Below are 16667 nucleotides of genomic sequence, written 5' to 3'. Positions count from 1 at the left end.
TGGATGCAGTGGTCTCAGCCACGTCTGTCATTGGAATTCTAGGGCTTACTGTTCTGATATCCTTGGTGGGTCATGGCTGTGGTGCCCGTGGCTCATCTGCCTCAGTTGAGTCTGCTGTTGGCCTTTGTTGTTCAAGAGCTGTCAGCTGGACAGTGTTCTCTCATGGGTCCAGTTTTGCCACATGGTTGTGCCTAAGTCGCAACCCATTTCTTGCATGTTCATGAATCTGTGGCAGCCCAGTGTCTTGCTAAAAAACACCTTTTGGCTTGAAACTCTGAGAATGAATCACCCTGAGTAATGGAAGTTCTGTTTTACCTGCTTTCTGTTGCCCATTTTGATTTTTCCTGTTAAAGCTTCCTGTTAGTGCTTCCTCAGCATTTTGAAAAGAAGTTTAAGATCTGGGCTACATATGTTTTAGAAATTGTCCTGATTTCTTTATAGTTTTCCCATTGCCCATTTCCCCTGACTGATTCCTTACTGCAGGTGCCCATGAGTGACTTATTCATCTCTTCAATTCTTGCCAAGAATCATCTTTTCCTATTATTGCAACACAGGGAGCAAACATTTAGAGTAGTGGTTAAGACACCCATGTCGCATATAGGACTGGTTGAATTCTCAACTGTAGCTCATGACTCCAGCTTCATAACAACACAGGTCTTGAGAGACAGCAGGTGATGTTCAAGCAGTTGCATCCAAGCCACATATATGGGAGACTTAGCTTGAATTCCTGTCTCCTGGCTTTGGCGCTGGTTCAGCCCTGGCTTTTGTAGGTATTTGGGGAGTGAATTAGTGGAGGGAGCTGTGACTGCATCTTCTTTATCTCTGTCTTTCTTTTCTCCCTCTCAAAAAAATAATTTTTTTTGACAGGCAGAGTGTACAGTGAGAGAGAGAGACAGAGAGAAAGGTCTTCCTTTGCCGTTGGTTCACCCTCCAATGGTCACCGCAGCCGGCGCACTGCAGCCAGCGCACCACGCTGATGCGATGGCAGGAGCCAGGTGCTTCTCCTGGTCTCCCATGGGGTGCAGGGCCCAAGCACTTGGGCCATCCTCCACTGCACTCCCTGGCCACAGAAGAGAGCTGGCCTGGAAGGGGGGCAACCGGGACAGAATCCAGCGCCCCGACCAGGACTAGAACCCGGTGTGCCGGCGCCGCAAGGCAGAGGATTAGCCTAGTGAGCCGCGGTGCCGGCTCAAAAAATAATTTTTTAAAGAAAGTGCAACACATCTTTCTCGACAGCATACTTGATTCCCCTATCTTGCTATATATATTTTTTCATATGTTTTCTTCCTAATTCCTAAATTATTTGATTATGATTGTGTTGGTTTCTTCTTATTGCAAACAGGCACATTTTGCCTGTTTCTTTGTTTTGGTTTTTAAGCACGTGACTTATCTTTAGTCCCTAGAATCATGGCTAAAATATGTAGATCATCAGTCATATTTTTGAGGGACTATCTTTTAAATATATACATATTATATATTTGTAAACTTACTTGTAAATTATATTTTTGTAGGCAGGGATCCTTGCGTAAAATCAAATCTTGATTAGACAAAATTTCAAACCAATAACATCTTGAGTTAGTATTACTTTAAAATGGCAAATCATGAAAAAAATCCTTAAGTAATTGTTTCATTTTAAATTTAATCAACAAATCTTATGCACCTTTTACATGACCGACATAAACAAGACAGCCATGACTAAAGGGAAGTCAGGCCTAACACTGAGCAGTGGTGTCTAACAACTCAACCTCTTTCTTTGCCTGTGTATTTGAAGGATAATTCTAAGCTACTAAACTAAGTTAAATCAAAAAATAAAATTCCATAGGTTTCACTAAATGTAGTAAGGAAATAAATTGACAAAGGTGAGACTCAAAATGATTACATATTAACTTTATTAACTGGGAAGCAGAGGGGCTTAGCAGTTTTCAGGGGTTAAAAATGGCTTTTACAAGGGATTCTTTGGACCATGCATTGTTGGTTTTCCCAGTGTTTCTATTTTTCCCCAGTATCTTTTTTTTTAAGATTTATTTATTTATTTGAAAGTCAGAGTTATACACAGAGAGAAAGAGAGGTAGAGAGAGAGAGAGAGGTCTTCCATCTCCTGGTTCACTCCCCAGATGGTCGCAATCCAAAGTCAGGAGCCAGGAGCTTCTTCTGGGTCTCCCATGCGGGTGCAGGGGCCCAAGGACTTGAGCCATCTGCTCCTGCTTTCCAGCAGAGAGCTGGATCTGAAGTGGAGCAGCCGGGAATCGAACTGGTGCCCATATGGGATGCTGACACTGCAGGCGGCTACTTTACACACTTCACCAGTGCCGGCCTCTCCCCAGTATGTTTGAACTTGAAATTTCTGATTTCTGTTTAAAAATTCAGAAGATAGAGTAGCTCTGAGTGTTCTTAATAATGATAAAAATCACTGGAAAGAATGTGAAGATCACCCCTCTTTTTTTTTAAAAGATTTATTTATTTATTTGAAAGTCAGAGTTACACAGAGAGAGGAGAGAAAGAGAGAGGGAGAAAGGTCTTCCATCCGATGGTTCACTCCCCAGTTGCCAGCGCTTCAGGCCAGGGCGTTGAGCCACTGTGCCACAGCGTCAGCCCCAAGACCACTCCTCTTATCTAAATCAACACTGCCTTCACCTTTCTCTACACGCTCCTCATTCATTTCCAGAAACTGAGGACATTAGTTGATCTTTGCCCTGGATTAGTTGTTTTGTCTTTGACAATTTTTAAAAGGAAATTACTTTTTCAAATACATGCATTTACTGTGTGTGTGTGCATGTGTGTGTAAAATCCAGTCCAATTTACAAGGTCTGTTGTAGTCAGAATACTAATTAGTTATCCTTTCATTTTCATTAATATTTGACTATACAATAGCATTTCAAAAGAAAAGTGAACACTTAGCATAGTGGAAGACATTTCTTGGGATATCTGCTTCACATATCAAGTGCTCCTGTTTCCAACTTCCTGCTAATCTGTATCCTAGGAGACAATGGAGGATGACATGGAATGTTTAGATTGAGTTCTAAGGTCCTGGCTTCAGCCTGGCTCTGTCGTGGCCAGTGGAGATAGTAAAGATATTAACCAGTAGATGGGAGCTCTCGCTCTCCTCTGCTTTTCAAACAAGTAAAATAAACAAATAAAGAATGAAACAAGCAGTTTGTGGAAAATTAAATTGAAAGATAAGTTTATTGAGGTTGATGTTGTATAGTGGGTAAAGCTGCCACCAGCATCCCATACTGGCAACCTGCTCAACTTGCAATCCAGCTCCCTGTTAATGCACCTGGGAAAGCAGTGGAAAATGGCCCGAGTCCTTGGGCTCTTGCACCCACATGGAAGATGTATAAAAAACTCCTGGCTCCTGGCTTTGGATCAGCCTAGCCCTGGCCTTTGTAGCCATTTGGGGAGTGAGCCAGCAGATGGAAAATCTTTCTCATCTCTCTTTCTCTCTCTGTAACTCTGTCTTTCAAATCAATAAATCAACCTTTTTTAAAAAAGATAATTTTATTTTCATGTAAATTATTTTTGATATTCATGCCTATATGGAGACTTGACAAATTAATGAAAAATGTATATCATGAACAAACTACACATGAATTTTAAAATGTTTTTGCAACAAAATGGACTCCTTTAGTTAGGTGCTTATGAAGTTTTGAAGAATCTCTAGGATAAATACTTCTGATGAAATCATTGTTTACATGTATTTGTGTGAATAATATTATACATATATGTATATATATATCTATCTTCAGGCACTGCGACACCCTCTCCATGACTTGTGAAATTTCTTGTTTTTCAGATGGAGCACCATTCATCTGGTGGGTCGGGCGGTCCAGTGAGAGGCATCCGTACTGGGGAGATGCCCCTCCGGGGGTCCAGCAGTGTGAATGTGGCCTGGATGAGAGTTGCCTGGATATTCCACACTTTTGCAACTGTGACACAGACAAGGACGGATGGTAATGAGAACTGTGAACTTTCTGCATTTGTGGAAGAAAGCATATGCACTGATCTGTGAAATTTCCCCACAGAGAGAAGGGTGCAGATGAGAAATTCAATATGAACAGAGGCTCCCTAATGGCTGTGATGGTTTTTAACTTGGAAATGGCCAGTTCTAGTGTTTTGGGTGCCATAACTGAGGGGATAACAAAAAGGCATGTGGTCACACCATTACCTCCACATATCCTGCCCCTTCCACTCTAAAGAAATGGAATGAGATACTGAGTTCTGTAATCTAGGTAGTGTTTCTGTAACAGGTGAAGCACAGTCTTGGAGGAGGGACTGACAGAGACAGGGGTGTGTAATTAGTCAGACATTTCCCCAGTTCTCTCACTGATGTTTTACTCGTAAGTCAGTGCTCTCTTCTTTTTCAATTGAGTTTATTTGAAAGAGAGGGAGGCAGACAGATATTAAGAGCAAGAGTGAGAGCGAGAGTGAGAGTGAGATAGAGAGATCTTCCCAATCTTCCATCCGCTGGTTCAATCCTCAGACACTTGTACCACTCAGATCAAGCCTGATTGAAGCCAGGAACCTGGAGCCTAATCCTAGTCTTCCCTGTGGGTGGCAAGCATCCCAAAACTAGGAACGTTTTCAAGAGCAGGAATCACAATACAATGACATCTACAAGCTTGGTAGGCGTGTAGGCGTGTAGGCATGGAGTGTTAAATGGCTGTGTTGAGAGGAAAATATCCTCAGGTGCCCTGCTCCCATCAGCTGAGGTTCACTTGTGCTTTGACTCCCTGAGTTCATCTTCACTGTATGTGTTATCAGACACTCTTTGCTGATATGCAGGCTCAAAGGGAAGTACCTTCATTCTGTAGTGTGTAATTGGAGGAGCTGACATAGGAGCTTAAATGTAAAGGGCACAGTGGGTTAAAGCCCTGGCCTGAAGCGCCAGCATCCTATATGGGCACCGGTTCTAGTCCCGGCTGCTCCACTTCAGATCCAGCTCTCTGCTATGGCCTGGGAAAGCAGTAGAAGATGGCACAAGTCCTTGGGCCCCTGCACTCACGTGGGAGACCTGGAGGAAGCTCCTGGCTCCTGGATTTGGATCAGTGCAGCTCTGGCCATTGCAGCCATCTGGGGAGTGAACCAGTGGATGGAAGACCTCTCTCTCTACCTCTCCTTCTCTCAACTGAAGACAGGGAAAGTTTCTTTTACTCAGCACTGTTTTTGACTCCCTTCTTGGCTGAAGACTTGATTTTCACTCTCTATTTCTTTTCCTGTGGTGGAGACCTTCTTTATATCATGTCTGTCTTTTGAACACTGCCTTGGTGTCTCTGCAACCTACAGATTAATTGGACAAGGCTTCGTTTACTGCACCCAGAAGGGGCAGAGAGCGATCATGGCATCATGTGACTTCTCTGGAAATTTCTTTTTTAATTTTTAGATTTATTTATTTATTTGAAAGTCAGAGTTATACAGAGAAAGAAGGAGAGGCAAAGAGAAGGAGAGAGAGAGAGAGGTCTTCCATCTGCTGGTTCATTCCCCAATTGGCCACAACAGTTGGAGCTGTGCCAATCCGAAGGCAGGAGCGAGGAGTTTCTTCTGGTTCTCCTATGCAGGTACAGGGTCCCAAGGACTTGGGCCATCCTCCACTGCTTTCCCAGGCCGTAGCAGAGAGCTGAATCAGAAGTGGAGCAGCCAGGTCTCGAACCAGTGCCAATATGGGTTGCCAGCACTACAGGCGGTGACTTTACCTACTACGCCACAGCACTTTCTACTACTAATGGCTTCCCGTCTGATTCCAGCCTTTCTGTCCATTGACATTCTTACATGTGCACCTCCTCTGAACACACATCCCTTCAAATGTTTAAGAGTTATTTTATTTATTTAAAAAGCAGAGTGAAAGAGAGAAAAAGGAGAGAGAGAGAGAGAGAGAGAGAGAGAGAGAGAGGGATCCATCCATCTTCTATCTGCTGGTTCACTCCAAAATGGCCACAAAGGCTGGGGCTGGATCAGGCCAAAATCAGGAACCTGTAATTCCATCCTGGTTTCCCACATGGGTGGCAGGGGCCTGGTATTTTGGCCATCACCCTCTTCTTTCCCAGAATTAGGAGGAAGCTGGATTGGAAGTAGAGTAGCCAGGACTCAAACTGGCACTCTGACATGGGATGGTGACATTGCAGGCAGTGGCTTAGCCAACTGTTCCACAATGCTGGCCTGCTAGCTGAACATCTTGCTGCAATGTCCAGGTGAGACGAGAATAGGAAGTTCTTCCTGTCACCCCCACGTGAGAGCAGAGGCTGAGATTCTGATTCAGTTTCTCCAGTGTCATCCATTGTCCGAGGACAGGTAGGAGGCTGTGATAAACAGCTCTGGAGAATCATTTGTTTTAGAAGCAGCTATGTGCACTGCTCCATCTGACACAGGTGTATTTGTTCATATTTACTGATTGTCCACTCAGTGCCAAACAGACCACGGTGCAGAGAAGGTCAGGGACATTGCAGTGCCTATCCTTGAGGATAGACACAAAAACGTCACCAAAAAACAAGTTAGTGAGGAACAAATGGATCAGTATGAAAAATTCAGTAACAGAGATAACCACAGTCTGCCAGAATCTGGAATACATACAGGTTGGATGACTAAGATTAGAAGTGCCAGGTGAGGACTAGAAGTCAGCAAAAGGAATAAACATGTTAGTATAGCACAGGAATGCATAAACCCCCATGCGTTTAGGCAGAGAGGTATGGAATAATATAGAATTCACTGCTTCCCCAAAGCATAGGTGTACTGGTGTGGTCATCGCACAGCTACAGGGAATGAACAGGAGATAAGCCTGGAAGGTAGCTTGGATCCAGCTCCTAAAGCTTGTGAAATAACAATGAGTTATCTTTTATCTGTACAAGGTTGCTGGACCACAGTGTATCTTCAGACACGTGGCCTGGCACAACCTTGGGGAAATGTATTCAGTATTTATTCATCCAACTCTATCATTCACTGAAGAAAGCTACAGTGTAAAAATCGACCCAACTGAGAAATAGTCATGCTATGCTCTCTACCGCCCACATCCTTAGGTTGCATCTGAAGTACATGGATTTTTACATGTTTCGCATTTTTGCTAGAAACCAATGTACCCTTTCTAGTATCACTGGTATTCTTCAGGTTCCTAAAAGAAAAAAAAAAAAAAACCTGTACCTTTTTGTAGAATTCCCCCAAGTTTCTAATTTTAGATAAAATTAATTAGAAAGCTGGCTTGGGTTGGTATATCACCTAGGGAAGAGCAGTTTAATATATGACCACCTTAAGGCTATATTATCATTTAAAAAATGCTGCTTATCATAAACTGATCTTCACATTTTTGCAACCTATGACTCATGTTGTTAACATCCCAATAATGTTCAGGTGTGATTTATGTCTCCTTTCCCTAGCAAAGGAAACTGAGTCTCTGAGGTGGTTAGTGGCTTGGTGAATGAACTTGGCCAGGGTATGAACTTGAGAACCCCATGGAATCCTGCATGCTGTATCTGACCACAGCAATGGAGCTGCTAGTGTTGGCTTTTTCCATCATGGCTAGTCAGTGAGGATGCTGTAGAGAACTCCCACAGAATCTCTCAATTCCTATCACCACAGAGCTTGTACTCTATTTCGCTAAAGTCAGGTTGATCAGGGACCCTTCCCTCCCTGCTCAACTCAAGGCTCTGCTTATTGAAAATGCTTTGTTCTGTTTTAATAAACTTCTGTAACTGAGTAATGTGCTGTCATGTATTTCAGTGAGACCCAAGTAAATAGGGAAGATGAGAGTCTTGCAAGAGCAGGTGAAAATAAGGCAGCTCAGAAGATGATGAGGAGGTGGGGAGAAATGAGAAGTCACTCAGTGAACAGTTAAGCACATTTCCTTCTTTGAGCAGAACGAAGCATCCATTAGACATATGAGTCCAGTGTCCTATTAAGCTGGTTTCTCAGGGGCTTCTGTCCAAGGCAATGAATTCAACAGGAAGGAAAAATAAGCAATGAATAGAACTTGAATGAATAATAATTTAGTTAATGACTGTGTGCCAAGGAACTTGCCTACATTTTAATCATCCAACCCACAGGAATCCTAACAGCCAGGTGTCTTCTCCAGCAACTTCTTTACACTGATGAGCTGTTAAGAGTAAAAACGAAAACCCCTGGAGATATCCCAGGAAAAGGGAGAGTTAAATTATGTGGCAGGTGGTAAGAAAGGCATATCTGGGGTGTAGAGTTGTGGAAGGCAGGGGAACCTGCAAATTATGCCTCTTGGTGATGGCTCAAGACCTGAACCAAGCTGAACTAAAGGGAGGCTCTCTTGCTTAACAGTAGAACTTTCTTTTATTTATTTTAGAACAAAATGCAGATATATTTATTTGATTTTTATAAGTCTGTTCTCTGACTCTTGCCCTTACTGTGCCCTTGGATAAAGTGATATGGCACAAAATAGAAGGAGAGAATGATGTGGAGTTTAAATTCGGGTCATCTGATAATCCCAAAAAGGAAACACATTGTTCTTTTTCTTAAAGAACAGAATATTTTTAGGGGATGTTATATTTTTTAGTCATGGAATCCTGGAGTTTAAGGTCCCTTTTTAGCTGCTGATTCTCTTCCTCTACCACAGAGAAATGATTCAATGCATGCTGAATTCATGAATGGACAAAGGTTGAATGGCTTCTGTTGATTGTATTTTTACCTCTCTACCTCTTGGTAGGTCAGGCCATGGCCAGCCTAGGATTCTCTGTTATTTGCTTCATTGCTAGTTGTTACTTGCCTTTCACAAATTCATAAGGAATATTTGCAAAGTTTAACTTGAACACTTTTGTCTGAAGATTGACTGTCTCTCAGCTATCAAATAGTGGTTATTTGGCTTCCTGAGCCTGGATTATTTCACTTAACATAATGTCCTCCAGCTTCATCCATATTGTTGTAAATGATAGGATTTCCTTAGGTGGAGGGCTGGATAGTATTCCAGTGCATATGCAGACCAGGTTTTCTTTATCCATTCATCCCCTGATGGACTCCTATGTTGCTTCCATGTGAGGTAACTTGTTAATTAGCCATCCCACAATTCACACACACAGACATCACTGACAATATTTTATGCTATCAACATGTCCAATTTTTGTCAATTGAAATAATCAATTTTATTTGATTATTTTAAAGATTTTATTTATTTATTTGCGAGGTAGAGTTACAGTGTGAGAGAGAAATAGAGAGAAATGTCTTCCATCCACTGATTCACTCCCCCAAATGGCTGTAATGCCTGGAGCTGGGCCAATCTGAAGCCAGGATCCAGGAGTTTCTTCCTGGTCTCCCACATGGGTGCAGGGGTCCAAGCACTTGGGCCAACTTCTACTGCTTCCCCAGACCATAGCAGAGAGCTGGATCAGAAAAGGAACAGCAGGGACTAGAACCAGCTCCCATATGGGATGCCAGTGCCGCAGGTGGAGGATTAACCTATTGCACCACTGCACGGGCCCCCGGTTAATCAGTTTTAGAAAGCAGTTGGAAGTGACCAATTGCTCCAAAGTTCTCTTCTTATATATTTGCCTTCAAATTGAGTTGTTTTCCTTCTAAATGCATGTCTCTTCCAGGACCCAGGTTTGCTTTACAAAAAGGCCTTTAGTTCTCTCTCAAGCGACTTCATGAGGTAATGCTGGGTACCTCCTAGGAGTTCAGGGCTTAGCTGTTTCCTCATGTGGTCTGTTCTTTGGTGTCTCAGACTTCCTTCGATTCTGACAAAGCCTGCCTCTCTGTAACTCCCAGGTTCAGTGCAGTTGGGGTGCAGTTTTGGGGCCTCACATGGGTAGTATCCTGAACTGGAGCTCCAATCCTGAGTCCTGAGGGGAAGGAAAATTCCCCTCATGGCACACCAAGGCCGTCTCCCTTGTTGAAAACTAACGCTGTGCAATCTCCACCTTGCGCATTTTATTACTTATCAATCTGTTTATGAATTATTCTACTGCCCATTGAGTTTTGGACTTGAGTTCTCCCTAAGCAGACAGAAATGATGAAAGAACTGTATTTTTTTTTTTTTTACCCAATCCCTGATGTACCACATACACCTAGCAATATAATCAGGGCCAGCACTTTGAATGGGGGAGAAAACGTCCTACATGATAGGTTCTTCAAGCACTCAATGCTGAATGAGTAGATGAATAAATGGGTGGAGGAATGGATGGCTGGATGGCTGGATGGCTGGATGGTGTGATTTCCTTCCGTCTCATCCTCTCTACCTGGTCAAATATGCTTTTCACTTGTTAGTTATTGTCTACTGGTTTAGCCATTGAAATTTCCCTTACAGTGTACATTTTGGGGTGAGTTGTTCCTGGCTTGTATGTTTCCAGGATTCAGACTTAATTTTTTAAAACTTATTTGAAAGTAGGGAGATGGAGAGATGGAGAGTATCTCTTATCCTCTGCTTCGCTCCCCAAATGACTACAAGGGGCACAATTGGGTTGGGCTGAAGTTAAGAGCCATGGATTCAAACTGAGTCTTCCACATGGGTGGCAGGGACCCGACAACTTGAGTCGGCACCTGCTACCTTTCAGGATGTGCATCAACAAGAAGCTGGAATAAGGAGTGGAGCCAGGACTGGAATACAGGCACTCCAATACGGAAAGCAGTTGTCACAGGCAGCATCTCTACTACTAGGCCTAATACTTACCACAAATATTTAAAGATAGTATATTTTATCATGTATGTTAGTCGAAGAATAGAAAGGGATTGTGCATTCAAAAAAGAAGAAATGCAAAAATGACAAAAAAAGCACACTAGAATCACATGTTGAAAATTCTAACCCAAAATGTCACATTGTTACTTTCTAGAACTGGAGATGGAGTAAAATAGTTGATTTTCTGTGAAGGGTATCATTAAGGAGGATTTTTTTTTTCTTTTTATTTGATGATGCCACCACTCTGTCATCTATTTGGAAAAATTACTAATATGAATAGTTTATGATCCGTGGGTTCTGGAAAACAAAATATAGCTGTGAAATGCTCATTTTTGTACTTGCAGGAAACAATTAAAGATGTAGACTGAAATTGCTATTATATCAGTTATCTTGATCTCTGCAAATATACCATAGCTAAATTGTCTGTAAAGTCTCATTATTCGAGCAATTGTAGAAATTGTTTGGGAGATAGAATTCAAAATCAATATCAAGATGAAGATTTTGCATGCATAAATGTATACAAAATATTATAAGTTTTCTTAAAAATGTCATGAGGTTTTGATTTTGATTTTATTTTACTTATTTGAAAAGCAGAAAGACACACAGAGAGAAACACAGCTTGACAAAAATCTCATATCTGCTGATTTACTTCTCAAATGTTTACAAAAGCAAGGATGGGGCCAGCATGAAGCCAGGAGCCAAGACCTAAATCCAGGTTTCTCACATAGATGGCATGAAACTAAGTACTTAAGCTGCCTTCTAGGGTATGCTAGAATCAAGAGTAGAACCAGGACTAGAATCTGGGTGCTTCAATCTAGGGTGCAGCTTCCTAAACATTGTATTATCCACTGGAGCAAATGATTGACTCCTGGTTTCTATTTTAATTTTCCTACTTATCACTAAGTTCATGGATTACCCAGCTGAGAAAAGCTCTCACTCAGATCTAAATCAGTAACATGTATTATCCCCTCTTTATCAGTTTTGTAGTTTGATTAGAGTTTTTACTTTGGGTCAACAGCATTTAATAAATAAAGATGATTATTTTTTCCTATTTTTAAAAGGATAATTTTTATTATAGAATAAATATAATACCTTTATTTTAAAATACTCAAATATTTGAAAAATTTTAAATTAAAAAGTAGAAGCTCCTACCTGATTACCACTTTGAATAGTCTTAATTCTGCTTTTTTTTTAACTTTTATTTAATGAATATAAATTTCCAAAGTACGGCTTATGGATTACAATGGCTTCCCCCCATAACGTCCCTCCCACCCGCAACCCTCCCCTTTCCCACTCCCTCTCCCCTTCCATTCACATGAGGATTCATTTTCGATTCTCTTTATATACAGAAGATCAGTTTAGCATACATTAAGTAAAGATTTCAACAGTTTGCTCCCACACAGAAACATAAAGTGAAAAATAATAAATGATTTTTTAAATGATGATGAAATCAGATCAGACCTATTGTCATGTTTAATCCCAGTGAGAGTCAAGTTGGGAATTGATAATTTCTTTCTTTTTTTTTTTTTACAGAAGATCAGTTTAGTATACATTAAGTAAAGATTTCAACAGTTTGCACCCCCATAGAAACACAAAGTGAAATATACTGTTTGAGTACTCGTTATAGCATTAAGTCTCAATGTACAGCACATTAAGGACAGAGATCCTACATGAGGAGTAAGTGCACAGTGACTCCTGTTGTTGACCTTACAAATTGACACTCCTGTCTATGGCATCAGTAATCTCCCTATGCACCAGTCATGAGTTTCCAAGGCTATGGAAGCCCCTTGAGTTCTCCGGCTCTTATCTTGTTTAGACAAGGTCATAGTCAAAGTGGAGGTTCTCTCCTCCCTTCAGAGAAAGGTACCTCCTTCATTGAAGACCTGTTCTTTCCACTGGGATCTCACTCACAGAGATCTTTCATTTAGGTTTGTTTTTTTTGTTTGTTTGTTTTGTTTTGTTTTGTTTTTGCTTTTTGCCAGAGTGTCTTGGCTTTCCATGCCTGAAATACTCTCATGGGCTTTTCAGCCAGATCGGAATGCCTTTAGGGCTGATGTTGAAACTTAACTGAAATGTGATCCCTGTTAAACATAAGAGTGAGAATAAGAGAGGGAAGAGATGTGCAATTTGGGACATGCTCAAGCTGACTTGCCCCAAATGGTAGAGTTAGAAACATACCAGGGGACTCCAATTTAATCCCATCAAGATGGTATGTACCAATGCCATCTCACTAGTCCAAGTGATCAATTTCAGTTCACAATTGATCATAATGAAAGGACTAAGAGTCAAAGGGAGCACATAAACAAGTCTAGTACCTGCTAATACTAACTGATAGAATAAAGGGGAGAGTGATCCAACATGGGAAGTGAGATACTCAGCAGACTCATAGAATGGCGGATGTCCTAAACAGCACTCTGGCTTCAGAATCAGCCCTAAAGGCATTAATTCTGCTTTACATGTGAACTTTTGCTCTGAGACATAGCAGTTGGAGTGTGTAAGATATTCTGTGTATAAATCATTCCAGTCATCCCATACTGACAAACTTGTGCTTGTTCAGTTGTTACTAAATGTGGGTTAAAATTAGGCATATTATTTTGCAACTTGCTTTTTTAAAATAAAATAAACCTTAGAGGGGGCCAGCGCCATGGCTCACTTGGTTATTCCTCTGCCTGTAGCGCCGGATCCCATATGGGCGCCGGGTTCTAGTCCCTGCTGCTCCTCTTCCAGTCCACCTCTCTGCTGTGGCCAGGAAGGCAGTGGAGGATGGCCCAAGTGCTTGGGCCCTGCACCCACGTCGGAGACCAGGAGGAAGTACCTGGCTCCTGGCTTCGGATCAGCGCAGCGCCTGCGGTAGTGGCCATTGGGGGAGTGAACCAATGGAAGGAAGACCTTTGTCTCTGTGTCTCTCTCTCTCTCTCACTGTTTATAACTCTGTCAAATTAAAAAAAAAAAAAGACACAAAAGAAGCCCACGTGAATTGGGTTTAAAATAAAATAAAATAAAAATAAACCTTAGAGATTTTTTTTCCTTGGCATCCTTACATAAATCAGAAATGAATGCACTTGTCAATTTTAATGCTACATAGAATTCCATAGTATGTTTGTGTCACTGCTTGTTTAACCATTCCTTTATACTGAATATTTGATTTGTACATGACTTTTCACTATTAGATACAATATTCCTAAGAAAATTTTTAAGTCTGATTTATACTTTTTTCCATTTTTCTATTTATTTTTAATAGAGAAGAGTCATCATTCAATATGTTTTATTGTTTACTCTATTTGTTTGAAAGGACTATAGAGAAAGGAGAGAGAGAAAAAAAAGAGAGAGAGATACCTTTCATCCACTATTTGATTCCACAAATGCCCCCCAACAGCTAGGGCTGAGCCAGATTGAAATCAGGAGCCGGGAACCCAGTCTGGGCCTCTCATGTGGATGAAAGGGACCCAAGTACTTGAGCCATCAACTGACGCCTTGAGGGTGCATATTAGCAAAAGTTGGAGTAGGGAGGAGATCTTGGGCTTGAACCCAGGCACTCTGATTGGGTTGCAGGTGTCTAAAGCAGCATTTTAGCCATTAGGTCAAATGCCATCCCCCAGTTTTCAATTATTTCTATAGACTAGAATCTTAATTTAAAATTGTTGGATTTTGCACTTTCTACTTTTGCTAAATGTGGTCAAACTCCTGAAGGGCCATGGAATTGGCTATCCTGACCTTGCTGGCTGTAATTCTGGGATTGGCGATCTTGCCCCTGTGGGTTGAAATAAACCTGAGCCCTAAGAGGTGGCTTTATCTCTGGGATGTCCACAACTCACAAGATTCAGAACACAGTCATACAGGGAGAGGTTCATGACCATCTCTTTTCACTCCTAGCTTGGCAGAACCTTTAGCTCAGTGTGACTGCAGGGAACAGCCAAGACAGAATGGGAAGCTTGGGGTACTGCTATCTGCTCCTTGCTCCAGCCACTTCTACCCTACTTGTTGCTACTGCTGCTGTCCATGGCAATGCAGTAGACTAACTACAAATGAATCTCATTTTGCTGAAAGGGTAGAGTCTTTATTGTGTAGAAGAAGAGGAAATCATCCTACCTCCTGAGCACATCTGCCTTGTAGGTATTTTGTGTAAGTGTTACAAGCTAATGCCTGGGATAAGCTTAGAACACACACAATTGTGCTATTTCTGCTGGCAGCACCATCATTTTCTGAATGCAAAAGCTAATGAATCTCCAAGTAACATTTTATTATGTAATGGTTTGCTCAGATCCTGCAATTGTCACTTATTAACTGCAGAGTCTAAATCATGTTGCATCTTTGAGCTTCAGGTTCCTGTTTATTATAAAAAGGAGAATATCTATCTCTCAGGAGTGCTGGCTGAGTTAGCAATAATTTGTGTATTTAGCAAAGTGGTTTGTAGTTCTCAAACATTTATGTCAATATTTTTCTTATTTTCCCTATTTTCCTAATAGCTTAAGTAAACTATGAGAGGCAATATTGATTTATAGGTGTTAAACCAATGTCGAAGAAAATGACACACATATGCAATAAAATAAATGATGTAACAGAAGTAATAGCATGCCAGTACAATCAGATTTCATTCAACCACCAAATTCTGGGCGATTGAGGGCTCTTCTCTCCTGACTGGGGGAGAAGCTCACCTGTAAAAATTGCCACATGTGCTGAATAGAAATAAACCAAGAGATTGCTTGTAACTGTGTAATTGAAGAGTGTGTGGACTCACAGAACCTTTGTCAAGGTGACCCAACTGGGTCTCAGAGCATGCTGGGCTGGAAGATGATTGCCAGTTAGTAAACTGAAACCTAATCAATTACACTGCACCTTGCATGGAGCAGGCCTGTGTGAATGGAATGGGGATGGTCAGCCTGAGAGTGACCAAGGGCAGCTCAAGGAGCCAGAGCCTGGTGTTGTCATTTCAGCCCTGTCTGGGAAGATGTAAGCTGGACACGAGAAGCCCCAGATTTTGCTGTGCTCTCTGTATGGGAACCGTGGAAGGACATGGGATTATAGGCAAATGTTTCGGGAACTGAATCCAAGTTCCAACTCTGATCTATCCATTTGCAAATGATACACACTGCGATGGTTTGAAACTTGTCAGAACCTCAGTTTCCTGTCCTTTAGGTGATTATTATAACATTGTCATGGAGCTGTTCTCAGGATTAATCGAGATTGTGTGGGAAACCTTATGTTAAAATACCAGTGGCCAAAAGAAGAATGAGGCAGTTCCCACACTCATTGCCATGGATGTGAGCCTTCACCTGTCCCTGGGACCCATCACTACATTCCAAGATGAGTAGTTCTAAACTCTAGCAGTGCTTTTGACTTAAGAATAATTTTCTTTTAGAATGAGTTTTCCTTTGTCAAAAGCCACAGCAATTTCAAATAGCATTATGTTGTACGCTCTGCTCTGTCAAATAAATTGAAATCTGGTCTTTACTTTCAAGAGATAGAGACCCTTAAAAGGTTTTAAACAGTGCAATTTGAATAATGGTTTACATTCTGCAAATCTCCTTCTGGGAATAGTAAGAAGAAGAATGGGAGGAGAAAGAAAATAGAGAGATTGAAGAAGGGAGCTAGTTTTGGAATCCATCCCCAAGGCCTAGAAAGAAACTAAAGAGACTGGGAAGATGATGGTAAAGCACTGGTGAAACTGGTGGAACTTGTTAATCCAAAGTAAGTGAGTAAGTAAGAGAGAGGGGAGAAACAGATGTTTGTGGTCTCAGCAATGAGTGTTCAGTCATTCATGCAGATGAGGAGCACAGACAGGTACCCAGAGGAAAGGTGCCCCAGGTGAAGTGATGAGTAGGGGATGTTTGTTCATGTGTTTGAAGTGCCCATTGACATGTAAGGGACACGGATAGTTGGCAGTTGGATGAATATGTGAGCAGACAGTAAAAAGTTTAATAGGCCGGCGCCGTGGCTCACTAAGCTAATCCTCCGCCTTGCGGCGCCGGCACACCGGGTTCTAGTCCCAGTCGGGGCACCGGATTCTGTCCCGGTTGCCCCTCTTCCAGGCCAGCTCTCTGCTGTGGCC

General features: G+C 41.7%; 1 protein-coding gene across 1 annotated transcript in view; it reads left to right on the top strand.

Annotated features, from left to right (window-relative positions):
* CNTNAP5 (contactin associated protein family member 5) overlaps positions 1 to 16667 on the top strand; it is a 985000-nt gene that overhangs the window by 789364 nt on the left and 178969 nt on the right. The window contains exon 14 of the mRNA XM_051848810.2: positions 3794 to 3950. Within this exon, the coding sequence (XP_051704770.2) occupies positions 3794 to 3950 (157 nt within the window). The remainder of the gene's footprint in view (positions 1 to 3793; positions 3951 to 16667) is intronic.

Source organism: Oryctolagus cuniculus, chromosome 3 (genome assembly GCF_964237555.1).
Source record: "Oryctolagus cuniculus chromosome 3, mOryCun1.1, whole genome shotgun sequence".
Lineage (NCBI taxonomy): Eukaryota > Metazoa > Chordata > Mammalia > Lagomorpha > Leporidae > Oryctolagus > Oryctolagus cuniculus.
Note: the sequence above shows the minus strand (reverse complement) of the source record. Positions and strands in the feature narration are given on the sequence as shown.